At 39.2% G+C, this 18,552-nt stretch overlaps 1 protein-coding gene across 1 annotated transcript in view; it reads right to left on the reverse strand.

The window, feature by feature from the left end:
- The window catches only part of LOC125483307 (PAN2-PAN3 deadenylation complex subunit Pan3-like), a 77,481-nt gene extending 61,018 nt beyond the window's left edge, over nucleotides 1–16,463 (reverse strand). Inside the window, exons 1-2 of the mRNA XM_048597927.1 lie at nucleotides 11,993–16,463; nucleotides 5,917–6,035 (exon numbers count right to left, since the gene is read on the reverse strand). Coding sequence (XP_048453884.1) covers nucleotides 5,917–6,035; nucleotides 11,993–12,365 — 492 coding nt within the window. The 5' untranslated portion in view covers nucleotides 12,366–16,463. The remainder of the gene's footprint in view (nucleotides 1–5,916; nucleotides 6,036–11,992) is intronic.
- Nucleotides 16,464–18,552: the final 2,089 nt, after the last annotated feature.

An 18,552-nucleotide genomic window follows, 5' to 3' on the forward strand; every position in this document is an offset into this window, starting at 1 on the left:
GGACAAGACGGACATTTGTTTGGATTTGGCTTGATGGATCGTACTCATTTGAAAAACAAAGTGCATGGAAGAACCAAAGATAAGAAAATAAAACAGCAGGATTAAATTGAAACACCTAAACAATCTTTACTTACAAATTTGAACAGAACATGAGCAATAATGACTAAACAGGTACACTGAACAAGAAAGGCAACGATTCTAAACAATATAAGCTTTACTTTAAATTGAATCCAACAAATTTAACACATTTTACTGTGGCCTTCACTCCAATAAGCTTTTCAACATACTCATATGCTGGAAGGTGTTCGGTTTTATTTTGGGTAAGAGGTCACAGCTATGGTAGATCCATACAAATAACTACTGACACAATTGTAGATATTGCTGGAAGTCGTACATCACAACCCACCAGGCATGCACAAACTCTCTCTGCGCCTGAGCAGACTTCCCTGATCAAACACAGCAACTTCTGGGTCACCTTTCTTCTCACTTATGTTCTTTTTAAACCAAAATCTATCCCTTTTCATTTAAAGCATGACTCTACTAAAAACGGGTGCCTTAAAAGCAAAAGTAAACATGGATGCATCAATGCCCGGAGACAGTAGAAAGGAAACCGAAATGTTAAAGAGATACTTTGCATCTTGTCTTCACAGTAGAAAACAAAAACAGAATTAATGGGGAGACAAGGAGAGAGTGAGGAACTAAAAATAATTAACATCAATAAAGAAAAAGTACTGCAGAAATTAACCAAAACTATAATCTGGCAAATTCTTTGAACCTAATGGCCTACATTCAAGAGTTCTTAAAAAAGACATGCAAGCATTGGTTATGACCTTCTAAAACTCCCAAGTTGATGGAAAAGTCCGACTGCTATTCAAAAACAGATGGACAGAAACTATAGGCTACTTAGCCTAATGGTCATTGCGAAAGTGCTGGAATCCATTATCAAGGAATTGGTAAAAGGGCACTTGGATACTTCTCTTCTACTATTGAATTTATTTTTGTTTGATAGCCCATTCAAGAAAAGCTAAGTCAAAGTATCTCATCAGCAATCCTGTAATTTCAGTGTAACCTCGTGAAATTATCTTGCACATCTCTCAGTGGCCTTGTCCATGGCGTTATTCTACTTTGTTACACAAGTGTCTATCAAATATTTCACAGTTTGTTTTTATACCTTTAATATTTTAATTTCATTACTTACTTTGAATTATTGTTATTTCTATTTATCCTGTTTCCTAGGTTCGTAATCCCTTTTAGCATCTTCATTAGTTTGAATGCGTTTTTTTCTTGCAGTTTATCTTCACTTCTACTTATCCACATTATTTCCTTACCATTTGCCTGGATGAATGCAATTCTACGAAGATTCAATAAGCTTGACACAGCCATGAAAAAGCAATCTACTTGATTAGCACCACATCAAAAAAAAAATCACACTCTCCACCATCAACGCTCAGCAGCAGTGCGTACCATCTACAAAATGCACTACTATAATTTACCATGGCACCTGAAATAGCACTTTCCAAACTCATGACTACGATCATCTAAATGGACAAGAGCAGCAGGTGCATGGGAACACCACCACCTGCAAGTTCCCCTCCAAGCCACTTGCCATCCTGACTTGGAAGTATATTGCCATTCTTTCATTGTGCCTCAGTCAAAATCCTGGAACATCTTCCCTATTATTATTGTAGGTCTACTTATAATCAACTGGACTGTTGTGGTTCAAAGCAACAGCTCACCACACTTTCTCAAGGCAAATTGGAGTGGGCAATAAATGTTGGACCAGTGAATGATGCCCACTTCCCATAAATCATAAAAGTTTACCTTCACAACAAAAATACCAGGGTCATTTAAGCACTTCTGAGAAAATGATCAATCCTGCTTCACTAATAACATTTAATCTTTGAACTTGACACTGTTCTACCTTAAGTTTCCGTTCCTACTATTGAATGCAACTTCAATTGTTGAGCCTTACTATTAAATTAGTTAAATCTTCTGTTAAAGGAATAAGATTGGCCAAGATAAAACCTAGACAATATTTATCACATTGCTACCTATAGGAACTTCTCAGTCAATTTGTGGACAGCATTTTCCCCATTACAAGCCTTCAAAAGTACTTAATTGGCTGTGAAGGTCTTTGAGAGCAGTTCTGAGACAGCAGAGAGAGAAAAACATCCTGATGTCAGATAAAAACCTTTACTTTCGAACTGATTATTTTTGGAAGTTGTAAGGTCGGGCTGTAAGGTGCACAATGCCTAATAGTATGATAAGCAAAGTGCTTTTACTGACTGTTATAGTAGCCCTGATCTGGGATATGGGCAACTCTGCTCCCAAATTATATGTTTGGCCGCAATGCCTTCAAAACAACTAGGGGAAGGAAATAAGTGCTCGTGTCAACCATGTCCCAGGGACAAAAGACAAAATCAACCACAGTTTGGAGAAGTAATGACAAGATCTGCAAGAATTCTCATTTATTTAGGACAACAAGCTAATTAAGCTTTGGGTGACCAAAGAGTTAACAGAAAGAAAACGGTGTGGCTAGAAATGCATAAAAGGTCTGGTGTAAAAGAGAAAGATGGGTTTATCTTCCCGGTGGAACCCTACAACTGAAAGAGTTTCAGGTAGACAGGCTTTGGAGAGCTTTCCCAACCTTTAACCAGCTTTTGGAGCCACTGTTTTTATATGGCGAATCCAGTTGACTTTCCGGTCAATGGTAACCCCCAGGATGCTGATAGTGGGGAAATTCAATGATAGTAAGACCAATGAATGTTAAAGGCAACGCTTAGATTGTCTCTCATTGGGGATGGCCATTGCCTGGCATTTGTGTGGCATAAACGTTACTAGCCACTTGTCTGCCCAAGCTTGGATATTGTCCAGATCTTGCTGCATTTGAACATGGACTGCTTCAGTATCTGAGGAGCCACAAATAGTGTTGAATATTATGCAATTATTGGTGAACATCCCCACTTCTGACCTTATGATGCAGGGAAGGTCACTGATGAAGCAGCTTAAGATGTTTGGGCTAGGACAATACTCTAAGAAACTCCTGCAGAGAATTCTGAAGCTGAGATGACTGAACTCCAACAACCAAGACCGTCTTACTACATGCCAGGTAGGACACCAACAAGCAACGGATTTGCCTCCTGATTCCCGTGGATTCCAATTTTGCTAGGGCTCCTTAAGGTTACACTCAGTTGATTGCAACCTTGATGTCAAGGACTGTCACTCTCACTTCACCTCTTCTGACCATTTTTGAACCAACACTGTAATGAGGTCAGGAGCTGAATTGCCCTGGCAGACTTAAACTGGGCATCAGTGAGCAGGTTATTGCTGAGTAGGTGCTGTTTGAACACTGTTGAAGACATCTTCTGTCACTTTATTGATGGTCAAAAGTAGACTGATGGGGTGGTAATTGGCCTGTTGGATTTGTGCTGCTTCTTCTATATGTTCCTGCAGTCTTTATAGCATCAATAATTTATCTAATTCCTCATGGCCTACTGGCTGCTGTTGCCAATGGCATTAAATCACCTTTCAGCCACTGGAAACAGTTCCTCTTAATTTAGGCTATCTGCATCTTTCATGATTTTAAACATTTTTATCCAATTTCCTCAGCCTTTGCCATTCCAAAGATAACAACCTTGGTGTCTTCAACCTATTGATGCTACGCTGATCCCTCTTCCTTGAAAACAGGGATATTTCTATTGGCTAGGGAATCTCGAGCAGGGGAGTAGTATCTTAGGACAATGGGCTAATCAGGTGAAGAAAAATTTATTCAAAAGCTTGTGAAACTTAGAAATTCTCTAGCAGTTTGTGGATGCTTCATCATTAATGATACTTAAGGCTAAGATAGACAGATTTTTGGTCTCTCTCTGGGAATCAAGGAATATAGAAATAGGTGGGGAAGGGGACTTTTTCCATCAGTTAGGGATGAGCAATAAACGCTGGTCTTGCCAGCAGTTCTCATATCCAAAAAGTGAAGTTTAAAACAAAAAATAATTTTCAACTCTATTAATAAAACTACACAAGATTAACAGTCTTAAGAACTGTCAAGAAAGACTTACTAATGGTCCATTACAGTGCCAGATGATGTTGAGTGATAGAATATTTTGTGGGAAAAGTGGAAATTCTACCTGAAACTATACTGAAGTACAGACCAATTCTTCAAAAGACGTTCAGCATTGTCCTTACAACCACATATAAATGACGTTACATTCAAGTGTAAAACAACCCATCATCCTCCACATTCAACATAATATTTGGATTGTTGGTTTAATAATGAAGCAGTACATTGTTTACGAACTACTGTAGGAGCAGAAATAGGCCACTTGGGCCCTCGGACCTGCTCTGCCTTTCACTCAGATCACGGTTGATCTGATTACTCCAAAATCCCAACTGTTCACAATAATCTTTCACCTTATCAATCACCTCTGCCTAAAAACACTCAAAGACACTGTTTCCACCACCTTTTGGAGGAAGAGGTTTTCAAAGACACACAGCCTATGTGGGAAAAAGTTTCTCCTTATTTGTCTTAAATGGACAATTCCTTTTTGTTTAGAAAGAAGTACAGCGATTCCTTGTTTTGGAATTTCCCAAAACAGGAAACATCTCTCCATGTCCCTCTATCGAGAACCCTCAGGATGTTATGTTTGAATGAAATGCTGCTTACTCTTCTAAATTCCAGCAGATACATACCTAGCCTACCTATCCAACCTTTCTTCATAAGGCACCTTCTCATTCCAGGTATTAGTCTAATAAACCTTCCATGAACTGCCTCCAGTTCTTCCTTAAATGATGTGACTAATATTGCGCACAGTACTTTCAAATGCAATGGCACCAATATCCTGTCTAACAGTCGCTAAACCTCCATACTTTTGTACTCAATACCCCTCAATAAATGATAATGTTCTATTAGCTTTTTAAAGCATTTGCTGTACCTGTACACCAAACATTTGCAATTCATGCATTACCATGCCCAGATCCCTCAGCATCTCATAGCTCTCACCATTAAGATAGTAAGCTTATTTTTTATTCTTCCTGTTGAAATAGACAATTTCACATTTTACCACATCATGCTCTATTTTCCAGATCTTTGCCCATTCACATAATCCATCTAAATTACTGTGTAGCTTCCTTCCTCATGTCCTCTTCACAATTTACTTTCCTATGCATCTTTCTATCATCAGTAAATTTAGCAACCACATATTTGGTCCATTTGTCCAAGTAACTTACGATCATTGTAATAAATTGAGACCTCAGCACCAATCTCTGCAACTCACATCTTGCAAATCAGAAAAAAAGACACATTTATTCATCGCATGTTACTTCCCTGAAGAACTTCAATAAAATGGTTGGCTCTGCCTGATTAACCTGAACTTTTCTATACGTCCTGCTCTACGGTTTCTATTAAAAGCTTCTAACATTGCCCATACGAGAAATATTCAAATAACTAGACTGTTGTTTCCTGCCTTCTCTCTCCCCGCTTTGAATTTGCCATCTTCCGACCGAACAGAACCTTCCCTGACTCAAGGCAATAATGGAAAATTAAAACCAAGGCATCAACTATCTCATGAACCTTTTCTTGTACAACCTGACAACAGGGTCCATCAAGACCTAAGAAACTGTAACCCACAGCTTAAGCAATATGTTCCATATCACTTCTTTGGAGATTTTTTGAGTTCCTCCCTCCCTTCCATTTCTTGGTTTGCAGCAATTTCTGAAATATTACTTGTGCCCTCGAAACTGAAGACTGAGGCAAAATACCTGCTCAATTCACCTGCCATTATTAATTCCCAAGGCCCAATCCCTCTAAACAGCTGTTCATTTTGTTTCATTTCTTTTGTAAAATAGTCATAGAAACTTACTGTCTTTTGCTTTTGGAATCTGCAACAGATTCAGTTAGAGGCAATTAATTTCCAATACCTGAATCAAAGGGTACTTTGGTTCAGCAGGGCCTCCTCCAAAGCCATTTACACCAATAAAGCTGCTGCTGAAGTATGAGTTGGTGAGGCTGTCTGGTAACGTTGCATCCATCCCTGGAACTGAAAAATAAAGAAACTTAATTAAAAAGATCTTTGAATCATTTTCAGCTGAATGATAAAAACAATAGAAAGTCAAGAAAGCAATCTGACAATTATTAATTTAGCATGCTGATGCTAATTATGGGGGAAAAAACACTGGCATTTTGTTGCCCACTCTCAGCACAAGTCTGCTTTCTTCCAATAGAATTTTACAAATTAGTACCTTGATAAGCTACTTCAGAATGTAATAACAGGCAATTTTTTGCCGCAAGGTTGTAGATCGGACTGAGATTGAAATACAATTTTCTTACAAATGAAGGAAATTACTTTATTTTTTCAAACCTGGTTCCAGCCCTTAAGGGCTAGGGGGATTTACTGAATTCAAAATCATACTTACCAGTAACTATTAAACCTATCTAGACAGGACAACACTCACATTCTGTTGAAATTCAAAAGTTGTTGGAATACATTGCCAATATTTATGCTAGATCATTTTGCTTATACGTTGCTTTTTTAAATTACTTTTTTTTGCTCAGAAACTAAGAAGCAAAGATATTCTTGTACTGAATTACACTAATCACAAAAGCCAAGCTAAAGAGATCATGGAATTACATAACATTATATTGTATTTGCAATGCTTAAACATGTTGAATCAAGAACTCAAATCTGGTATCTACGCTCTTTTCAAGTCTCCATCCACTTTAGTTCATCTCATCCTTTCAAAACATCTCATAAGGCTCATCTACGCTTTTTGCATCACCAACACGTTGCTTCCTGGAGTTATGTTACATATTCAAAATTTTGTAGGTAAGGAAACATCTTCTGAATTCACAGTTGGATTTTGATGTGGACTATTTTATATTTCTGACACCTAGTTCTGTTTTCACCTATGTTGCTATCCTACCTGATGTTAATATGGTCAAGTCAGATCACGAAGAAATTTGGCTTGACTGACAATTTTTACTTCTGTCTACTGTGACGGTCAGTTACTGAGTGTACTCACAAGGTGCTACCAATACACTTAACAAAAAACATTAGATGTTTATCACACAAAAGAAAAAAACATTAACGAGTAGAGTCTATTGTAAAGGATGTAATACTATTTAGCATTTAGAAACTTAATATAATCAAGCAGAGTCAGCATGGTTTCACTAAGGAAGGGAAATCATGCCTGACAAATTTATTACAATTCTTTGAGGTAATAAGCAGGGTAGATAAAGGGGAACCAGTAGATGTAATATCTTTCGGAAATCCAAATGTATTTGAAAAGGTCCTGCACATACAGTTAATGAGAAACAAGTCCATGGTGTTGCAGGCAATATATTTGCATGGAGGGGGGACTGGCTAACAAAAATAAGACAAAAGTTGGGACAAGGGGGCCATTTTCAGGATGGCAAACTGTAACTAGTGGAGTGCCAAAGGCATGAATGCTGGGGCCACAACCGTTTACAATATGTATAAATGACCCAAATGACAGAAGTGGATGTACTATCACAAAGTTGGCAGGCAACACAAATAGGTGGAAAGGCAGGTAGTGTGGATGACACAGATCGCAGCTGGAATACTGTGAACAGTTTTGGCCCCTTTGTCAAAGAAAAGATTAAAGACAGTTCTCAGGTTCACTAGGTTGATCCTGAGTACAGTGATTTTTTTTTTTTAAAAAGAGGACAAGTGGAGTAGGTTAGGCTTGCATATTGGAGTTTAGCAAAATGAGAGGACACCTTACTGAAACATACGATTCTTGGAGGGCTTGACATGGTAGATGTGGAAAAGGTGTTTCCTCTTCTGGGAGCATCCAGAACCAAAGGACATAATCTTAGAGTGAGCAGTAACCCATTTTAGAAAGAGATGAGGAAATCTTTTTCTTTCCCAGGCACTGGTAGGTCTACAGAATTCTTTATCTCAGAGGGTTGTCAAATACATTTGAGGTAATCAGTAAGAGAAGCAAGGGTTATGGGGAGAAGACGGAAGTTGAGTTGAGAATCTGATCAGCCATGATCTCAAAAGAATGGCAGAGCAGACTCAAAGTGCAGAATGGCCTACTTCTGCTCCAGTGTCTAATGGTCCTATAATCAAGAATAATTTGAAAGATCTCACTACAAACATCAGAAGGTTTCATTCCATTTATCCAAACAGACATTCAAATCTCAGTAAAGAGTCACCCCATCATCACATGAAAGCTTTCTGTTCATCCATCATGGCTGTAATTGGTTTCCTTCTGACAAACTTCTGTGCATTCAGCAGATGTTATTTTCTTAAGTTAATGCTTGTCTGATTCAGTTCACTGATACTTAGCAACGGATTCTCTAAACTCACATGACGTCTTACTCTCGGACAGGCCCAGTGCACCCTTCTGCTTCTACAGCTTTCTTCTCACTGACTCTGAAGTACCACAGGACTTCGCCCAAACTTGACTGCTTGGAGACTGCAAATAAGTGCAACTGTTCTGTTATGAGCCTCTTTCCCTCTCTACCCCTGCACAAGCCTATTTGTGGTCCCTCTCTCTGGGAGTTGTAAAACTCAAACATCTACAGTAATTATTCCCCCAGATGTCAAGCTGGTTACTTCGTTGAAATTATACAACTCTTTCTAAATGCTGCTTTGAACTCAAAGCAACTTTCTGACCTTTAAAAGAATGGTGAGATCTTTACACAACTGAAAACTAAAATCCATTTTCCCTCCACTTTAGAGCCCAAGTACTCAAATAATAAATTATGAAACTTCATAACATCTACAGTGACAACATTTTCTCTATGTTTATTCCACCAAATCCTTTCATAATCTTGAAAGTGTCTTCTGGTGAACCCTTGGTCTTCGCTTTTCTGGTAAAATGAAGCCTGTTCAACCTTTCTACTAAATTAATCCTTATCCTCTCCAGGACATATATTCTTGCATTATGATGAACAGAACAAACAACATTATTTCTACAGTGATCCAACAAAGACTTTATATAAATGGTTACTTGATAGTACATAACTAGAATACTGTTGAAAAGAAAAAGTCTGCCATTGAAGCTTTCCATCTCACATGCAGGACAAAATAATAAGAATATCAAAATCTCACAAGGTAAGAACAATTTACACTGCATGAGAAAAGGCTGATGATCGGTTGAGGTGCTGCTATGGAGAATGCACCAAGGAACAATTAACTGTTAAGATTTTCATTTATATTTTAGTTTCTAACTAAATAAAGGCTTAGGCTTAGAAGACATTTCCTCTTGCATTCACCATGGCAATGCCCTAACCAATCAGGATCCACTTGTCAACTCATCAGTACTCTCTCCATGTACAGGAAATTACTATCCCCTTTTAAATTAGGTATTCTTACTATTTTTTATTCACTTTGTGGGATGAGGGCATCATTGGCAGCCAGTATTTACTAGATGCCCTCGAAGGTAGTGGTTAACTGCTTTCTTGATCCACTCCAGTCCACCTGCTTCTTTTCACCCACAATGCCATTAGGCAAGGAATTCCAAGATTTTGAGCCAGCAACTGTGAAGGAACGGTGATATATTCCCTAGTCAGGATGGCGAGTGGGTTGGAGGGGAAATTGAAGGTGGTGTTGTTCCCATATATCTGCTGCCTTCATCCTTCAGATGAAAGCAGTCGTTTAAGAAGATGCTGTCTGAGGACCTTTGGTGAAATTCTGCAGTGCATCTTGTAGATTATACACACTGCTGCTTGTAAGCAGTGAAAAGTTGTGGAGCATCTATCTTAACGAACGCAGCTTAAAGGTTTCAATAGCCTCTCGTCGTCTTTGATTAAGATACTATAGGTTTAACAAATTCTCTGCTTTCAATCTCACCTCTCCAGAACTATATCACCTATAATTTCCTGAAGGTGCTCCCAGGTCCCCCACTGTAACAGTAATAGTGAACATTGACAGAAGCCTCCTGTAAAGTGTGCAGACCCCTATTTCAAGGAGTTGGGAAAAAAGACAAGTTAAGTTTCATTTATACAGAAATGATCATACCCTTTCTGGAGTACTCTATTCAGTGTCGGCACTACACCTTAGGAAATGTGACAACTTTGGAAAGCACCAAATTTACCATGTTGTTGTCAAAAGAATTAAATTAACACAGCTGCACAACTATAGCTTAACCTAACTTCAAAATAGGGAATAGAAGAAATGCAGAAATAAGCACTGAAACATGTCATTCATTCCACAAGTCCATGTCAATGTTTAAACACTGTTTCAGTCCCCTCCAATCTTTGCTTATCCAAATCTACTATCATAACAAATAAAAATCGAAAGAACTGCGGATGCTGTAAATCAGGAACAAAAAAAAAGTTGCTGGAAAAGCTCAGCAGGTCCAAGGAAGGGTCAGTGGACCCGAAACGTTCACTGTTTTTCTCCTTCACAGGTGCTGTCAGACCTGCTGAGCTTTTCCAGCAACTTTGCTTTTGAGTCTACTGTCATAACACTCTTCTCCTTTAGAATCTTGACAAATTTCCACTTAAATATATCTGTACTGTTTGCTTCAACCACTACCTATGGTAGGTGGCTGAGGGGTGATCAAACTGTGGCATTTAAAATAATAAGTTATTTGATAGAGTACAGAGAAGCTAGTTCCACTGGCAAAGAATCCAGAAAAGTGGGCACCTTCATAAAATTAGAGCTGCATCATTAAGAACAAAACAAGGAAACTGTTCTTCCATGCAAAGTTTCCCAGAAATGTGGAATCTTCTCCATCAAAAGCTTGTGGATTCTCGACTAAATTAAAAGTTAAGATGGAGGTCAACAGGTTTTTATTAGCAAGGGTATGGTGTACATGGGTCAGCTGCATGTTATTGGAATTGAGATACATAGTCAACATGACTGAACTGGATAATGGGGCAAACTTGAGGAATGAACAGAAAACTCCTGTTCTGATCTTCCAGCTGTCTAAGATACTTTAAATTAAATTGACATAATCAGTAACTTTATCACTGAGCTTACTGTACTTTATTTCTTTGATCAGCCATTGCCTTAATTTCATTTAAGGCATACATGTATTTGTAACAATTTCCTAATGATCACAGAATCAATTCAACTAATTGAAATCTACTTCATCAGAAAAATACCAGATTTATCCAAGTAAAAATATAACATGATAGCACCATATCATGTGCAGCACACTACAGCGTTGAGATTAGATTAAATAAAGTTAACTTTTAAACTTTTCAGGTTATCCCTACCTTCCTGAAAGCACCTTTGGCCAGACATAATCAGAGATAAACAAATTAATTAAAAGAAAATTGCCAATCTGATTCCAACCATTTATGTTTACCATACACTCCCAATTTACTTTTGTTCCATCATTGATGGTTATCCTACAAATGTCCCTACGGTTATGTGTCCCCAAACCCATGTCTGACTTGGCCTTTGGTAATCTCAGCCAATCTCCCTTATTGGGAGAAAGTCTGTTCAGTCGCACTTCACTGAAGTGCCATGCGATTTTACTTTTCATTAAAAAAAGTGACCAAATAAGTGTAGGTTGAGATACTTATTCTTTGAAGTCTCTCAACTTTTAAAGTATCAAAGCTATTCAGCATATTTAGAACCTATTCCTCAATCCATTAAACTTCAGAATAAACAAGAGGACAATTGTGAATCAACTACACCAAAGAAAAACCTACATCTGTTGTTTACTTGGTAGTTCTGCCTCATGTGGATCAACAAGGCGTGTTCTCCAAGTCGCCCAAAGCTACCATTACAGATTTTTCACTTTAGAAAGCATGTATATCCTATGACAAGTCACTCTTTTCCAGGACATATTTAATCGTAAAGATCGATCAAAGATAATAGAGGCATGTCTACCCTACTCTTCCGGGTGCACTTGACAAGCAAACCGCCGTTTCCTCTGCAGGAGTGAGCGGGTGTTTAAAAAGAAAGACACTGAATATATTTGCATCGCGCAACAGCGTCTCCTTCGATACGCGGCACCTTCGGGACTAGTTTAATATACGGCACTGAAACATATCCAACATCACACTCACTGGTGAGCAGCTGCCCAGGCTCCACCAGGCTGCCGAGCTCGTTTTTCTTGGGCCCTCCGTGTGGGTATCCTCCCCCGGCGGCACCGCCGCCGCTCCCTCCTCCGCCAGCAGCTCCTCCTCCGGCTCCCCCGGCTCCCGGCGCAGCCGCGGCCGTCCCGACTGCCAGTCCCGGGTGGTTTTTATTGACGACAAGACCGAGGCTCGCGGAAACGGCGCCATTGTTGGGATCCTCGTGCAGGAACTGACACTCGTCGCCGTAGAAACAGGTCTTGTCCTTAGCGTAGTAACGGCAGTACTTCACCTTGGAGCCTCCGCCCGGCAGTGGCCCACCGCCGCCGCCGCCGCCGCCACCGCCACCACCACCACCGTTCATGGCAGGCGGAGACGGGAAAAGGCTGGAGTAAGCCACCTTTTCAAACGGCGGCGGCCACTGCACGCACGGCCGGCCAGGAGGCAGAGCCGCCGCGGGTCCAGATCCGGCTCCGGCCTCCCTGCTTCTCCCACAATTCAAATCCGTGAGCCGAGGCGGAGAAGAACAACAACATTGGAAGGAAATGGAGCGGGCGGGTGGCTGCGGAAAAAAAACACACACAGGCTCCGATGCACCGGCCTCCGTCACTCGATCGGAGTGAAAAAAAAAGACGGAAGATGGCTAAATCGGATTAGGCTCAGACTCCCCAGCGGTGATATTTATTTCTGCCGATGGCGGGAGCTGCTTTGACCGCAGCTACAAGTTTTTCTCTCTCTCCTCCCTCCCCCCTCTCTCCTTGTTTTTTTTCGGCTGGAAGCGGCCTCCGCCGAGCAGCCAGCTGGCGCCTTAGTGCGCCTGCGCAGCCTTGGCGCATTCGCACCCAAGGAATCAAAACAAATGGTGAAGAGCGAGGGGGCGTTGCTATCAGCTGCTGCTGCTTCTTTCACTTTTTCTTCCCTCCACACCGCCAAGGTTAATGTGTGCACCTGCTGAGCATATCCTTAACGGTGTTTTCCGTCCCCATCTCGATCGATTATTGTTATCACTGCTATGTTTCTCCCTACCCTCCCCTCCCCTCCCCACCCCCACCACCTCGTATGCAAACAAAGAAGAGCACGATGTAAAATGGAGGCGTTTGAAGCCCAGCAGTTGTTCGGGGACCAGGACAGACCAGATAGAGACAAGGTGTTACAGTTAACGGAAGGATGGAGAATCAGAGGGCACCAATTCCGGATGATTGGCAAAATGAACCTTTTTTTTGGTTAATCCAGCAAGTGGTTAGGGCCTGGAATGCATTGCCAGAGGTGGAGTGAGATTCGTGGCTTTCGAAAGATAATTGGGCAATAATCTGAAAGGGAAAAAAATAATAGCAGGACTGTGGGGAAAAGACCGAGGATGCAGGGTAGGTGAATTGCTATTCCAGGAAGGACCGAAACCAAACAGGCCAAATGACCTACGATGTTATGACTCCATTATAATTACTGTACTAGTATTTGCAACTAAAGTGTGAAATCCTTCACTTGAAGGCTTATTGGTGTTATTCATTTCAACTCAAAAATCAATTACATTATGGTAGATGCTTGCTCCTGCTTCTTAAACAATTGCTTAAGAATGAATATAAAGGTTAGCCTTTACAAAATTTAAGTACAAGAAAAGGTTGTTCCCGAAGTCTAGCCAATGCTGAAGAAAGTATTTCTGGTTTTAAAAAGATCACAGTGCAACTATGGGTACGTCGGAAAGTAGGTTAATTTAAAAATGAGAAAAATCAAATTAAAAACCTAAGTCTATGAATGAAATGTTGCTGAATCTTGAAATAAGCATCCTACAATAGTAAGAAGAAAGGTAGAAATAGCCAAAGAGAGCTATCCACCTAATCTCATTTTCCAGCTCTTAGTCTGTAGCTCTTAAAAGTGCATTTCCGATTATTATTAAACCAGATGAGAATTTCTGAGTGTCACCTTTTCAAAGTTCTCAATCTGCACCATACTCAGTGAAAAAAATTCTCAACACCCCACCTATACCTTCTACTATTTACTTAAAATGTATTCCACATGCTTATTGAAACTCTGTTAACAGAAATAGCTCTTTATCATTCTGTCTACACACTTTATAATTTTATATACCTCAACTAAATAACTTCTTAGCCACCTCTGATCCACAGAAAGTAACCCTAGCTTTGACCTGAAGAATTAATTGTTGTTCTTTCCACAAATGCTGCCAAATCCGCTGACTATTTCCAATGTTCTCCGTTTTTGTTCCAATATTTATACCCTTTTCTCTTAACTAAAATCCTCATTCCTTGTAATATCAGAGACCTGCTGAATTTCTGCAGCGACTTCTGTTTTTGTTTGCTTCTGATCTGCAGTTCTTTGTTTTATTCTGAACAGTGGTAGTCATTGTTACTGATATCATCTCCTGTTATCTCCTGACTGTTTCCTGAAGATGTCTATATATGGTGGATCAGAGGTTAGCACTGCTGCCACATAGTGCCAGGGACCTGGGTTCGATTCCATCTTCATCTGTATGGAGTTTATACATTCTACCTGTGTCTGCATGAGTTTCTTCCAGGTGATCTGGTTTTCTCCCACAGTCCAAAGATGTGTAGGTCAGGTGGATTGACAATGCTAAATTGCCCAGGGTGTCCAGAGATGAGGATTGGTCATGGTAAATGCAAGGTCACACGGTCTGGGTGGGATGCTCTTCAGTGGGTCAGTGCAGACTGAATGGGCCAAATGGCTTCTTTCTGCACTGTAGGGATTCTATGATTGTGTGTTAGTTAGCAGCATCCTTTCGATGACATCCTTTCCCCGTTACGTTATTGAATTTATAGCTCTCATACAATAACATACCACAGGATCATCATCTGAAATGTCTAATTGGTACACCTAAGTGTCTGGAGAGTTCAGGAGCCATTTGTTAATAAGTAACTTCACAGTGACTGCTGGTTCTTGGAACAAGTTAACACAAATGTCACTTTGAAAGGACAGTACCATCTCCCTTTGTTCTTCAGAGGATTAGGGTTATGTTGCCAAGAATTAAACCTCAGCTCACCAATTCTGCATGAACAGATGATGCCTTTCTAAACTAAACACTTTTTGCCTCTCTGAGGTCCATATTCTCCTATTCCATGCATATTACATACTTTAAAGCAAAGTGACTGTTTCTGTTTAAGGCACTTTAAAGTTACAAAGCTAAGTAATAACTGTGTATTGAAATCTACAGCTGTTTTGTTTCAAAGTGCACTCACAGCAAGCCTTAAAAAATGGCACTCCGTTTGTCTCAGGCTAAATCTTAACCAGAAGCATATTGCTGCATACAAAAGTATAAGACTCTTGCCTTATATTGACCACAATTAATCACCATAATATCTAAACGATGGTCCAAAGGAACTTTCCTCTGTGCTGTAGATCTCTAATATAACCTTTCTTGCATAATCATTACATTTAACTAAAGTACAAAAATTGTTTTAAAAAAAACTCAATTATACAATGTCATCTGCAGATTTTGAAATCACGCTGTGTACACCACAAAGTCTAGGTAATTAACATATGTCAAGAAAATCAGGAGTTTTAACACACAATCTTTACTTTCTTGGCTTATCCTACTGTATGATCTCTTAACAGATGTGTCTAATTTTAGAAGTTTCACTTTTTTGCTTTCTAGGAGCATATTTATTCTTAACCTTGTCTATCTCCTCCTTGAGTAACTCCCAGTTTTCTAACACTACTTCATTTTCTAATAGTTGTTTCTGGTCCACTTTTGCCAAAAATATTGTCAGATTATTTAATTTGAGTGACATGCTTTAAAGACCTAGCTACCTCTATATTTGCACTGCTAGAAACAGAGTTGGATCTTTTGTTTTGTAATCCTGCCATTTTATTCCTGAGGATGTGTAAGACTCAAAATTTATATTTAAAGGAATACCTATCTGATGTTTCTCTCCAGATAAGACAGCAGCAATATTCTGAATTTTGTTTTGCTGTAGTATTGTGATTAGACAGAATTATCCTCAAATTTGTTGTAGGGAAATTTTTTGATGTCATAACTGTGAGCAATGAAACAAAAATCCAGTGGAAAAGAAGGAAATGCAGACACTTTCAAAGATCAAGAAGCAAATGCTCAAACTTATTTATTAATTACAGTAGGCTCTTCTTTTTTTGTAAAAATGTAATGTTACACTTTGTTAAATGCACAAACTGTATAAAACTATTATATAGGCACAGATTATGATTTGAGCAGACTATTTAGTAAAATAAGTTAATATTTTCATCAAATTAATATAATCTGAGCAAGACTGCAATTATTTCAATTTTCTTTTAAATGTACCCTAAAAATCACGCTGAAACTTAAATCTTAACAGTTCTGCTGCTAAAATGATCCTTAAATGTTATTTCTAAACATGTTAACGTAACACTGAACTACATTTTAAGTGCATGAACATAACTTTTGCATTATTTATGCTGCCACCAACTTCAAGAATAATAAATACTATGGTATTGAAGGAAAATTCAAGGTTGCAAAAAGTAAACATAATAAAATACATTAAGTATGTTACTGGTGCTTCTTGCAGTTAATCTCCTTTCAACTATTTAAATACTTTTATGATGCATTCAAGATTCTAAAGCTTTCACTTGAGTGCCAACAGATAGCTTGTATGGTGACAGGAACTTCTGTTACTTTCATGATATCCAAAACAAATTACAATCTTCAGAAATTAAATAGTTTGAAAGTCAAGTCTGTCTGTGGAGTTTGCATGTTATCCCAGTGGGTTTCATCCCAGACTCTAAAGATATGCAGGTTAGGTAGATTACCCATGGGAAATGCAGGGTTACAGAGATTGGGAGTGGGTGGGTGCTGTTTGGAGGGTTGGTGTGGACTTGATGGGCCCAGTGGCTTGCTTCCGTGCTGTAGGGATTCTCTGATTACAACAGGAGAAAAAAAACGAAGCCATGGCTTATCAGGAGCTGGGATGAACAGGTTTTTCTTAATTTAGTTAAAAGCTTCCAAATTTAGTTTGAGGGAGACCTTACTGAAGTCAGACATGAGAACAGTTTCTCCTAGAAAAAGGAACTTGATCAGAGCAGTTAAGGAATAAATTACTGAGAGTCAAAAAAAAAATTAGCTGCTTGTTTATTTTTCTTTCTATTGCGTAATAAACTTGTGTTTAATTGTTAAAACCAAATTGTAGCCTGGCATGTTTACACTTTAGTGAACGTTTGCCGCATTAAATTAGAAAGAGTGCAAAATATGATCCACTAAGTCAGATTTCATTCTAGGATCTGACTTGTCCGGTAGTAATATTAGTTGTGATCACAACAAATGGATCTGAGTTCACTGAATTTAAGAGAGATCTGTGACTATTACCCAGAATAGTAAAAATGAATGGCTAGAACAAAACATGTATAAAGAAAATAACAAGGTTTCATTGTAAAAGACTGAACCCAACCAAGCTCTAGTCAAAGATTCAAATAATCCATTTATATCTCCATTTCCAGAAAATTCTAAGCAACATTCAAAGCCATCTTCAAATTCCATGCAATAAACTTTACCACACAGCCATTTTAGGTCCAAAACTGTCATGTACCCCTTACTTTTAAAAGAACACAGATCAAGTAAATTCAACACCCAGATGAGCATACACTTGTTATGATCCCTGCTGATATTACTACAGGACGAGTCAGATCCCAGACGGAAGACTGGGTTGATAGATTTTGTATTCAAAGAGGCTGTCTTTCATGGAAACACAAGCATACAATGCTAAAAATTTGGTTTAAACAATGAAATGAGTTTATCATGTAAAAAGAAATGAAAATAAAATTGATAAAACCAGGCTACTTACACATAACACAATTTTAAAGATTTCACATGGTAAAGTTCCTTTCTCTGTCAAATATTTAGATTTGACTTTTATATGTTCTGCTCGATGGAAGAGGGTGGAAGAGAGTATAACTGAGTGAGAGAGGTTTCAGACAAGGTTGGCTGCTATCCTGAGGCATCAGGAAGTATAGATGGAGTCAGAGGTTGGAAGGCCGATTTGCATGATGGAGTGGACTGTGTTCACGACTCAATAGTCTCTTGTGGTCTTGGGAATAGCAGTCACCATACTATGCTGTGATGCATCAGATACGATGCTTTCCATGGTGCATCTATAAAAATTGCTCAGAGTCCTTATGGATATGCCAGATTTCCTTAGGAAGTAGAGATGTTGTTGTGCTTCCTTGACCGTCGCATCGACATGGATGGACCAGGAGAGATTGTTGGTGATCATCACTCTAGGAACTTGACATTTTCGACCATCTCCACCTCAGCACAGACAGGGTCGAGCCTTTAACTCTGCTTTGTGAAGTCAATGAGCAGCTTGTTTTGCTGACGTTAATGGAGAGATTGTTTTCTTTACACTATGCTCTCAAAACTGTGTGACCTTCGTCTCAGCTCTGCTCTCTGCAACTGGATCCTCAGCTTTCTGACCCAAAGGCTGTAATCAGTGAAAATAGGTAACTGCACCTCCTCCACAATAACACTCAACACTGGAGCCCCCCAAGGATGTGTCCTACTGTGCTCCCTGTACACCTGCGACTGTGTTGCCAAA

Source organism: Rhincodon typus, chromosome 6 (genome assembly GCF_021869965.1).
Source record: "Rhincodon typus isolate 14 chromosome 6, sRhiTyp1.1, whole genome shotgun sequence".
NCBI lineage: Eukaryota > Metazoa > Chordata > Chondrichthyes > Orectolobiformes > Rhincodontidae > Rhincodon > Rhincodon typus.